General features: G+C 37.2%; 1 protein-coding gene across 2 annotated transcripts in view; it reads left to right on the top strand.

The window, feature by feature from the left end:
* Positions 1-12,419, top strand: part of TMPO (thymopoietin) — a 34,511-nt gene that overhangs the window by 18,490 nt on the left and 3,602 nt on the right. Inside the window, exons 4-7 of one of the 2 annotated variants that reach the window (XM_027855775.1) lie at positions 1,598-1,683; positions 11,445-11,564; positions 11,663-11,758; positions 12,203-12,313. In XM_027855775.1, coding sequence (XP_027711576.1) covers positions 1,598-1,683; positions 11,445-11,564; positions 11,663-11,758; positions 12,203-12,313 — 413 coding nt within the window. The remainder of the gene's footprint in view (positions 1-1,597; positions 1,684-11,444; positions 11,565-11,662; positions 11,759-12,202; positions 12,314-12,419) is intronic. The other variant, XM_027855776.1, reaches the window with a different exon arrangement.

Below are 12,419 nucleotides of genomic sequence, written 5' to 3'. Positions count from 1 at the left end.
TTAAATTTATTTGAATCCATTTAATTTCTTTGTATACATACTAAACCTGACTTGATTTTTTTTTACCTTGTTTTCCAGTTCTTACATTTCTATTCCACTTTCTGTCCAGTCAAAACAAAACCCAAATACCCAAAATTTAAAAAACCCAAAAGGATTATCTATTTAGAGTTGGAAACAATCTAATAATCTAGTCTTTAAGTTTTACAGTTGAAAAAACTGAAACCCGGGAAAGGTTGTGCTGTGGTCACCCAGTTGTTGAAAAAACCAAGATTCAAACCCAGAGCATCCAAATCTTTTCTGTCTTCCACTTCACTAGGCTGCCTCGTTTTAAATAGCTCTTGTCCAGAAATAAAATCTTAATCACCATGGGGGGAGGGAGCACTTGAGTCCCTCAATCTGAAATAAAAGTAGTAGTACTTGGTAAAATCTCATTTCATTTCTAATTTTGACATTACAATAATGGTTAAGATCCAGAAAGCTGAAGAAGAAGCTTAAGACGACTTTCTCCACCTGCATCCATTTCAGGGATAGGGGGTGTGCAGTATAACCCTGGGTGTTAGCCCAGCATACACATTCATAGCTGGTAATTGAAAAAGTAGCCACATAATTTTTTCATTTGCTTACATGACATATCTGTGTATTATTTATTTCATTAAGGAGCCAAAGAAGTAATGGTAAGAGCAAAGTGCATAGAAATTAGAACTTTAGTTTTCTGATTCCTTAAGCAGTGGCAGCAAAGCTTATGACTAGGAGAATGGAATTGCTGTCTTTTATTCTTTTAAAAAGATTTGTAACAGTTTTAAGAAGATAGCTTATGACCAGGAAGGTTATAAGCCAATTAGCATCTTGGTAGATTATAAACTCCTTGAGCAAAGGAATTTATAATCTCCATAATAGCTAACGGGTGCTTAACAAATATTTTTAATTAAATTAATTTCTCAAGCTATTGACAGAAGAGTATTCTATGAATGGTTTTGTTTGTCATTGCATACAGTTTAGCCCCTCTTCCCCAGTGCATTACAGCCACAGGGATAAAAATAGTTTGCCTTAGAGGACATATAACTAATTTTGGTTACTCCCACCAGGTACCATTTGCTGGTTAACTGAAGGAATGGCTAAAATCATTCTGTAATACCACCTATTTCTTGAGTACACATAATTAAACAGTTTTTGGTTTACTTCCTGTAAAGTTTTAATTTCTAGCTTATACCTAGAATTTATTGTTTCAATTGAAGTACTCTGTAGAGCACTTTAGAATGTAGAGCTGAATGTGCTTTTATAAAAAGGAGGTTGGTCCTAGAGAAAATGGTGGGGAGATGAAAAAAGTAAACAGCATAAAGAAATGGTCATTTGCTTGGGAGAGATAAATAGGACACACAATCAAATGGGAAAGTGGGGAACTTAAGAAGGCCTAATTTTTGGACAAATGTTACATTTAAGCGGCTTTTTAGACTTTTGCATTTATAAGGGTAGGAATACAGTAGTTGAATTTTTATAAGACTAACATTAATTAAATTTCAAAGCAATAGCAAGATGAATTAAGAGTTAATTTATTTTAAGTGCCAACAAGTAATGGTGCTTTTGATGTTATTTCCAGAGCTCAAGCTTGAGAAGAGAGAGCCGCTAAAAGGCAAGGCAAAGACTCCAGTAACACTCAAGCAAAGAAGAGTTGAACACAATCAGGTAAGTACCATTAGTCTTATGATCCAGTCACACGTATATTTATTTTTTTGGCAGTTGGTCATCTGACTTAATTTTTCTTTAATGGATGATATACAGGTCCTAACCAGTGCCATAAACTGTTAAACAGTAGAACCGGTTTACTGATCTGTTGTACAATTAAATACCATCAAAAGTCTGAGTTCTTGTCATGTGTTCAGTGTATAATAGTAGCTCATGATTTCTGTGAGAAGCAAACTGACAGTCCACCCTATGGCATTGGAAAACTTTAAGAAGATACAAACAGCTGAATCATAATATAAAAGTCTAAACAGTCCTCCACTGTCTGTCTGACTTAGAAACATCCTTTGCCTCCATGTAGCCACCTTGGAAAAGCTGACCTAGGAACCATATGAGTTTTTCACGGGAAAGTTTTCATCTTCCTACTTTGGACTGTTGTTGCCTAGGACCTCCTTTACTTTGGTCCAGAGTGAGTTTTCAGGTCTTAACACTGATTGGTAAGAACAGATCCCAAAACCCTCTTTTTTTCTCCACTGCTATAGTTCCCCGTTGCTGATGCTGGTCTTGTCTTGGCCTCCTGAGACAATGCTCTCTTTTTCCAGAGAGATTTTTTTCATCTTTACCTCAGAACTCCCACCTCTATTTATCTCCTGTGGTAAAATGCTTAAGATTGCCAGTTATCAGAGTTGCCACACAAGGACTTTGAAGGCAATTCAGGACCTGGAAGTATCTTCCGGACTTGATGGTGGCAGGAGGTCTTTCCCCTACAAGTCCTGCCTCCTCCTTCCTCACCCTCTATTGCAGCCCTTGAATCCATTTTGCCTGAGTTTATCACGACCTGTGGAGTGGGAGAGGAAAATCAGCCTAGTTTTCCACTATATATTACTGGTATCCCAAGTTGCATAACTGAGTGCTTCCCCCCATAAAACATTTGTTACATGTGGCAGTCAACAAAATTGGGTTCATATCTCTCATTACTAATCCTGTGTCCTTGAGCAAGTCTCTTCGTGTCTCTGAGCCTCACTCTTTTTAATCTGTAAAATAAGGACAATACTTGGTCTCAAAGAACTGTTTGTTACAAGGATTCAATGAAATAATCGAGGACTTAGATTCTCGGTTAAGTACTCCGCAAGCTTTAGAGCGTTACATAAATGTAAGCTACTGTTATTACTGTAGTGCTATGTTTCAGCTAAATTGCATTGTTTTTTTGGGGGAATCTACCACTTAAACACAGTTTATTTTGGGAGTATAGGATCATAGATTTAGAGCTGGAAGGTTCCTTAAAAACTATCTTGTCCAGCCCTCGTTTTACAGTTGAGGAAACTGAGGTCACAAGAGGCAGGATTTGAACCTGGGTCGTCTTCATCATCTTTTGGGGGGGGGGGTGAGGCAGTGGGGGTTAAGTGACTTGCCCAGGGGTGATACAGCTAGTAAGTGTCAAGTGTCAGAGACCAGATTTGAACTCAAGTCTTCCTGAGTGCAGGGCTGGTGCTCTATCCACTGCACCATCTAGCTGCCCGAACCTGGGTCTTCTTCATACTAAGTCCAGCACTATTTACTATGTATTTATATTTTTTTAAGTTGTGCAGTTTTTTTTTTAAGGCACAGAAATTCTTGGAATATCACTTATTTAAAATTTAGAGATCTTTTGTATGTATACTTCTGAACGAATAAACCAGAAGGGAAGGGACCAAGGTGCACAGTTGGCTCCATTTGTATCCCTCTCGGTGCTCTTACTGTCTTCCCTGGTTCCAGGACTTAGTATGTCTCTCAGCCCTGATGCTGTCTTCAGCTGAGATTGTGCGCACATCTCATTCGCTAAGGCAGACTTGAAATTCATAAAAGAGAATGTTAATAATAGAATAAGGGGAACAAATCCCAGAGGCTATAGAAATAAATTAAAGGGTGTAGAATTCTGGATCTGAGTTTAGTGTCTAGCCAAAGATAACTTCAATACAGTTTACATTTTTCTTTTCATTGACTCAGTCATGTTTGGTTATATTATAAATTTGAGTTGGTACCACTTCCCGTCTAGAAGGACCCTTAATCCCTTCTATTCTGCCCTGTGCCATGGAAACTCAAGTTGTAGCTGATCTTGCTTTGGCCAAGAGGGTACTTTCTTATTTCTCTCCCTCACCTTCTGTCTTTCTCCTACCCCTCCTCTCTTCTTGGGCCACTACTGCTAGCTTGCCTGTAGATGTTTTCTTCATCCTTTTCCTAAAGGGCTCTGGCTTAGCTCCCTCTCTCCCCATTCCTACCTAAATATTTACTATCTAGTCTTATGGGATCAAATAGAAATTCTTGTTTATTCCTGACCTGACCCGAAGCCATTCTTTGTACATTCTTTCCCCTCCTACATGCTGATCTAGCCGAACTTAGCTTTCTTTCCCTTCCTCCCAGAACAGTCCATCCTCTATCTCTGTGCCGGTCTGGTGGCAGAAGCGCTGTCTTCTTAGTGCTAGCTCTAGGACCATCTAATGCATCAGGTATTCTTTGATCCCCCCAGCTGCTGGTGCCCTCTCTTCCAAAAACTACGTTGTGTTTAACTAGAGAATTGCATTGGTTTACTTTGTCCTTATGCTGTGTTTATTTTTATATAGACTTGTTGTTTTCCCTATTACAATATGAACTCACAGTGATTGTTTCCTCTTTTGTTCTTTTATCCCCATAACCCAGCACAGTGCCTGGCATATGGTAGATGCTTCATAAATACTTATTGATTAATATATTACTAAAGTAGACTGTGAAAACAGGCCTCTTCACCTGTTGTTTACTAGCAGTCATGTGACCTGGATAGCCAGTGCCATGTTTCCCAGAATCTTGTCTGTATCATCAGACGGATAGAATTGTCTTAACTTTCCAAAATTTTCTTTCTTTTTGCACTGTCTTCTGTGGTTGTGTTTCCTATTTTGAGGGAAAACTCTAGCTGTCAGGTTATTTGCAGAGATGAGATGACTCACAGGACCTAATAAATTCAGAGAGTGGTCAAGCTCATGTTATTAGCCCACTTTACTAGATCCTCTTCAGTGACTCCTAAAGACAAGAGTGGTCTTTCATAACAGTTTTATTATGTTTGACTGTTTGTTTTTATTTTATTTTATTTTATTTTTTGTCCAGACTTTTGATATGTCAGTGTGAGGACCTCCTGGTTTGAAACTCCTGCTTGATAAGACTACAAACTGTCTGTAACTTAATCTTTTTTTTTTTAATTTGTGAAATAAAACAAGCATTTCTGTAACATAGTACAACAAAAAAATATGATTGTACATGAAACTGCAAATCTACTATGCACAACTTGCTATTACTTTCAAATTATCATGTAAATTTCTCCCCCCCCCCCATGGCTACCATTAGACACAAATAGGTATATATGTGTAAACTTATTCTATACTTACTAATATTTGTCAGTTTTTCACGCTATGTCAGCCTGATTCTAAGTGTACCTTTGAATTCTATTTTGGCATAGTATATTTACTGGGGGGGGGGGGTCCTGCCATTATGTTGATAGGAAAATCATAAATCTCAGAGTTACACTTATCTCGTTTACTTACCCACCTACCCAAAACGCACACCTGATTTCTCTAGATGCAGATGGCATCTTTCTCTGTATGTCCTTCATAGTTAATTTGGGTATTTATAATACATAAAATAACTAACTTGCTCGAAGTCATTCTTAAAACAGTATTGCTGTTTACTGTATACAGTGTTCTATAACTTAGTCTTAAAGAGTTGCCAGAGGCAGATGGGATTTGAATGAAAGTCTTCTGGATTCCCAAGGTTGACCTGAGTAAAGCTGCCAGGGAAACATGATCTGTAGTAAAAGACCCGTTAGCAGAGTAGTTGGAGAGAGTGGGGAAGGGTATTGGGCCATCGGGCAACGTGACAAATCAAATGAGCAATTTAAGGAATTTCTTTTGAGAATTAATTGGATAATTGGACTAGAGTTTCATATGAAAGGAAATTGCCTTAATTCAGGAGATTTTATGTAGGATCTTGCCTTAAAAATGAAACAAATGATAGATTTGGGAGATGGAAGGGAGACAAAATTTGATCAAAGGCTTTGTATACAGTAAAAAAATCATTAAAATTCTTTGCATTTTTTTTTTGCTTGCGTAGTTGACAGCATAATGCAGTGTCTGCTGATGTGGAGAGTTGAACACAATAGAAAATTGAGGAAGATAGATATACACCACATTCAGTATATTTTGTATATGTGCTTAATCTAATCCTTTTGTTCCCTTACTGTTGGTTGGCTCATAACTGTCTCAGTTTGTATGAATTCCAATCCTATATGGGTCTTTTTCATATTATCTTCTGAATTCTTACTTCCTTATAGGTTTTTTTTTAAATCTGATAGACAAATGCAAAAGGCAGGAGGGTATAGCTTTCTGCTCCCTGCATATTATCTATTTTTGAAACATTTTGTTTTTTCCCAATTATGTGTAAAGACAATTTTTAACATTAATTTTTTTAAAATTTTGAGTTCCATATTTTCTCCTTACCTTCCCCCTCCCTGAGATGGTAAATTATTTGATATAGGTTATACATATTTAATCATGTAATGCATATTATCGTGTTAGTCATGTTATGAAAGAAGACACAAGACCCAAAGAGAAAAAACCATGAAAAAATACAGAAAGTGAAAAACAGTATGCTTTGATCTGCATTTACACTTTATCAGGTCCTTCTCTGGAGGTAGATGGCATTTTTCATTATGACTCCTTTGGAATTGAAACATTATATTGCTGACAATAGCTAAGTCATTCACAGTTGATCATCATACAGTATTGTTACTGTATAAAATGTTCTGGTTCTACTTACTTTACTTTGCATCAGTCCATTTAAGTCTTTCCAAGTTTTTCTGAAATCATCCTGCTCATCAGTTCTTATAGCACAGTAGTATTCTATTACATTGTTATACCACAGCTTGTTCAGATATTTTCCAATTGATGGGCATCTCTCAATTTCCAATTCTTAGCTACTATACAAAGAGAGGCTGTAAATATTTTTGTATAGATACATCCTTTTCCTTTTCTTTTTTTTTTTAATAATCTCTTTGGGGTACAGACCTAGTAATTGTATTGCTGGTTCAAAGGGTATGCAGTTTTATAGCCTTTTGGGGATACTTCCAAATTCTCCAGAATAATTGGTTCAGTTCATAACTCCACCAGTAGTGTATTAGTGTCCCAATTTTCCCATATCCCCTCCAACATTTATCCCTGCACATTATTTTAAAGAATTTTGGGCAGGTTATTTTACAGTTGAGATCTCAATATTTTACTGTTTTCACTTTTATTTTAGCCCTCAGCCGTACAACATAGCCTCATGCTATGTTCTAATTCTAAGTTTACCTTTGAATTCTATTTTGGCATAGTATATTTATTTGGGGGGGCGGGGAGTCTGCCATTATGTTGATAGGAAAATTGTAAATCTCAGAGTTAGGCTTATCTAGTTTACCTCCCCACCTACCCTAACCCACACCTGAGCAGGATTCCTGTGGCAGTGTCCTTGAAAAGTGGACATCCAGGGCTAAAGACCTTCCCCAGAGCATTCCCTTTTGACTTTTGGTAGGAAACTTTAGACTGAGCCAAAATCTGTCTCCTTGGCTGATTAGTACTCTGTCAGCCTTCCTAGATTGACCTGAGCACATGGAATTGCTTTTCTACTGCAGACACTTAACACGTTCCCACTGTCTTCTTTCTAGATTAAACAGAATTCCTAATTGCAATGTAACCATTTTTCTGTGACTTGGTTTTAAGTCCTCCCATCATACTATTTGCCTTCCTTGGATATTCTCTAGTTGTGTGAAGTTACTCCCAAAATGTGGGAACTGGTCGGGACACAATATAGCAATATTGTCAGCTCTTTCATTCTGAGTATTTTTATTTTTTATTAACCCAGTCTAAAATCCGATTAGGTTTTTTTTTGGCTGCCACGTGGGCATTGCTAATAAGTGTCAAATTGGAATCCCACTAAAACCTTGAGATCTTCACATTAACTTTTCCAGGCATACTCATATATTTGCATCGCTCTAAGACGTGGGGTCCCACCTATCCTTTTTCCTGCACTTTTTGAAATCTGCCCATTAGCAGTTCAACTTTCAGTAGCTGACAAACTGCTCTCATTGCTTCAGTGGTATTTTTTGTCATCTGTTTCTGTAATTCATCTATTTGCTCCTTCTGGCCTAGCAGTTTGTAATTCCACAATATGGATTCTGTTTTTTCTTCCTTTGATCTTTGCTCCAGTTTCAGATACCATGCTTCCCTTTTTGTGAATCCTATAAGGTCACAATTATCCTCTTTGCCCTACAATCTTTAGTTCATTTACCATGAGGTAAGATTAAAAAAAAAAAACTTGCAATAGAGAATACCATTAAAGGAAATATGTCAGACTTTGCTAGTGTAGACAAGATATTGCTAAGAATGAGGTTTTATTTAATGGAAAATCTTATAAAGATAGAAATGTACCTATTAACAGAGTATTTACTATAAAAAGAAGTGCTTAAAACTACTGACTTTAACAGTATAGTTGAATTTATTTATTTATTTAGTTTCCTAAGCAGTTGGAGTTAAGTGACTTGCCCAGGGTCACACAGCTAGTAAATGTCAAGTGTTTGGTCTTGAGGTCAGATTTGAACTCAGGTCCTCCTGACTTCAGGGCCAGTGCTCTATCCACTGCGTCACCTAGCTGCCTCTGTAGTTGAATTTTTAAAGACATTTGAACACACAACAGCAATAGAATTAAAAGAAAAATAACAGACTGGGGAAAATTCTATGGCAAACAGGACAAGTAAAAACTTGGCATCTAAAATAGGTGAGAAAATTTAAAATTTATTCCCAGGCCACAATGGATAAATGATGAAAGGATACAAATGGAATTAAAAAAAAAAGAAAGCACGATAGTTACTTGAAACAATGTACACCAGATAAATACAAATGAAAATAATGTTGAGGTACCACTCCAGATCCATCACATTGGTGTAAATTAATTTTTAAAATGAAACTCAGTGCTGGTAGAGTTGTGGAAATAGACCTGCTTGTTCATCATTGGTGGAATTACAAACCAGTAGAATCTTTGGAAAACATAATGGGATGCAGCAAAAGTTACTTAAAAAAAAATTTATACCCCTTGACCATCCAGATCTTGTTGTTGGAAATATCACCTGAGACTCTTATTTAAAAGAAAAAGAAAAGAAAGGTTACATGCTCAAAGCTGCACTATTTGTAATTTTTAAAAAATGGAAGCAGCTTAACATCCAATAATAAATATATTGTAGCATATTAATATAATGGAATGCTAAAATGAAATTAAGGTTACGTGTATGAAAGAATATAAAGAAATATTAGAAAGGTGGGAGAAATATGGAAAAACCTCAGTGAAATAATGCAAACTGAAAAGAAGCAGAACCAGAAGAACAGAGCAGTGTTGCTAACGATGACAAAGGAAGAGGAAAAGCAGGTGAAAATAAAGGGGCTAAGAAAAGACTCATGGAGACTTAGACCCCAAAATACACCTTCCTGTGTATGGAAATGCAAAGTAGTATTTGGTGAACATTTTATTTTAAATATATACATACACACACAAGGTGGCCTTTAGATTAAGTTGTTTTACTTGATGTCTAGGAAATTTTAAATTATTTTTCCCTTTCTTTACTCAGGGTGAGTCAACTGTTGATTCTGTGAGGCAGCCAAGGGCACTACAGTGTGTATAGCTCTGGGCCTAGCATCAGGAAGACCTGAGTTCAAATTCAGCCTCTGGCACTTAGTGGCTGTATGACCCAGGGCTGAAACTCTGTTTGCCTCAGTTTCCTCTACCATATTGTAGGAATCATAATAGCACTTCCCTCCTGATGTCGATGTGAAGAATAATGAGATAATATTTGTGAAGTACTTAGTAGCACAGTGCCTGGCTCATAGTAGGCACTTAATAAATGCTTGTTCCCCCTACCAATATCAAATGAAGGGACCACTTTTGAAACTAATTCAAACAATCTGGACTTAGGATGCATAAAATAATAGAGTTTCAGAACTGGAAGGGACCTTAGAAGATCTACTCCCCAACCCTCCTTCCGTAAAGAAACTGAGACCTAGAAAGTTAAGATCAAATGTGATAAATATGTAAAGTGCTTTATATACTTTAAAAACCTTTGTTAAGTGTTAGTTGTTATTATCATCAGATGATGATGATGATTGATGATGATGATGATGATGATGATGATGATGATGATGATGATGATGATACCGATACTGTGACTTGCCTGCAGCCACACAGTTGGTTAGTTGCAGAGCCAATGCTGGAGCCTAGTTTTCCCAACTCCTGGGTCAAGGCCTGTCTGCTGGACCACACAGCAGAGCTCACTTATCTGTCACAGAGCTAGCCTTTCCAACATGAGTAAGTTAAAGGGAGATTCAGCTTACTATTTCTTACTCAAACATCCTGGAGCCCAGCAGCCCATAACCTATACACCAGAATACTCTGCATAAACCTGGGATCATCTTACATTCTCCAAAGCATTTTTTTTAAACCTCCTTTGTCTTAGCTGGGTTTCATAATGACGCTATATGGCAAGGATCTGTGGTTTCATCAGTGTGTGGATGCTGTCTCCACTGATGAAGATTGCAACTTTTCTATGTCTCAATACGTGACCTTTGAGGGTTTCTGTGACTACTCATACTTTTGAGATTGAGTGATTGTTCATCACTCTGCAGCCTTCTTGGTTATGAGATTTAACAACTTGGCTTAATTCTCCCATTCCAAATGCACAGTCTGACCCACCAGAGCTTGGGTTACACAGGTACTACCTCTGAGAACACAAGGTTACCTCCATGCCATGATGTGTCGTCAGAATGAAGAAAGACCTTCATAATTGCTGATATGTACCGTTGAGGAATAGCATTTAGGATTACCTCTGCATTCCTTTGTGGCAGGGAGTATCTGAAGTGGCTTCTTTGGCGACGACATCTTTGGGCCACACACACAAACATGTGCCTGGCCTGGTTCTGTTATGCTGTGCAACTTCAGGATTTGTTCCCAGGAACAGCTGGAAACTTGTTAAAAGAGGTGTTTATTGATTATAGATTATAACTGGATAGGTATCATTTATACTGTGCCTAACTTAACTGCTGAACATAGAAAAAAATCATGTGTAATCTGACAATATGCTTAAAAGTTTCATGACAAAACTTTTATGTTTTAATTGGAAATTTATTTGAGTTAAGGAGTGATCCTTTCCCCTGTGAAAGAGTGACATGGGGATTGGTGGTTTGGTTTGGTTTGGTTTTTTGAGGTTGTTGAGAGAGTTGAAGATGAGCTTTGATGTCAAAGCGGAAAGCAGAAATAGCTCACCAGATGTGTGTCATTGAGCTGAATTAGCCAGTTATAATGTTGAAGAACCATAATTATTTTTGTCACGTTTCCCCACCCCTCCTTACTTGAGAATGTTTGGATATCAGACTTCAAGTGTTAGAATTGTGCTTTTCACTTTCATTCTAATGTGTTCTCAGTACTATCTGATATGATCTGATTATCAGCACAATAAATGGAGGGGTTTTCTACAAATTTGGAAATATTTTAAGGGTGTAACTTAGTGTACACAAATGTTGGTATAGCTATTTGATGACTGTATGTTGGCCAATAGCATGCATTGCTTTGGGAACCAGGTGGCTTGGGAAAATTTTTTTCCTGAGTGATAATGTAGCCATTAGTTAAGGTGTTGGTGTTTAATGTTGGTATATGGCTTTCTAACTTGTTGATGCTTGAAATAGAGCTATTCTCAAGCTGGACTTACTGAGACTCTCTGGACAAGTGGATCTTCAAAAAGCGGACACCTGCAGGGATTAACTAGGGAGCCTACGAGAGGGTCGAGAAGAACTCCAAGGAAAAGGGTGATGCAAGGCTTATTGTTTAGAATGGTTTCTCAGATTGGCAGGGCTTTAGTGATTACTTTACATTTATTGTTTTTGTTTTGTTTTCAAACTAACAGGTGGAAACTACAGAACAGTTGCGTGTAGATGGTGCAGTAATTTCAGAGAGTCTTCCTATAGCTGAAACTATAATGGCTTCAAGCAACGAGAACTTAGTAAATATGTTTTATAAGTTATGCAAGTGGCCTTCTGTAAATTGACCGATAACTAAAACGGGGGAGGTGGTAAATCTTGACATATTTCAAATTCATATGTTGTTAAACATGCGTTTACTTTATCCCAATCTGCTTTTATTTTTTAAAACACATGTTCCTTAAATAAGTAAGAGTTGTTTTAAACAGCCAGTTTGAACTTACCGCTTGTGCAAGGTCTGAAATGGTTTGAATAATCTTTTTGCCAAAATAATTGAGAATTGCTGTAGCTGAACATAAGCTGTGCTTTTAAAATTACATTTATTTTCAAGGCTGTGCTGCCTGTTTTAATTTTAAGAGTTCCTAGTATTTAACTATTACAAACCTTACAACTTCGGTTTTATTATTATTTTTTAATCTTTGTTGTGCTTGGCTAATTCTGAGTCTGAATAATTTGAATCTTGGCAGGTTGTCAATAGGGTAACTGGAAATTTCAAGCATGCAGCTCCTATTCTGCCAATCAGTGAATTCTCAGACATACCCAGAAGAACTCCAAAGAAACCATTGACAAGAGCTGAAGTAAATGATTAAAGTTTAGATGAAATGTTGTCATTCCTCTTTTTTGGGAGGAAATGTCTATATTTGGATTCTGAAGGGGACGGGGAGGGGGACGATGGGGACGACA

The sequence above is a fragment of the Vombatus ursinus genome, unplaced genomic scaffold, assembly GCF_900497805.2.
Source record: "Vombatus ursinus unplaced genomic scaffold, bare-nosed wombat genome assembly UNPS02011334.1, whole genome shotgun sequence".
NCBI classification, from domain to species: domain Eukaryota; kingdom Metazoa; phylum Chordata; class Mammalia; order Diprotodontia; family Vombatidae; genus Vombatus; species Vombatus ursinus.
The sequence above is the reverse complement of the archived record's forward strand: the minus strand, read 5'-3'. Positions and strand labels throughout refer to the sequence as shown.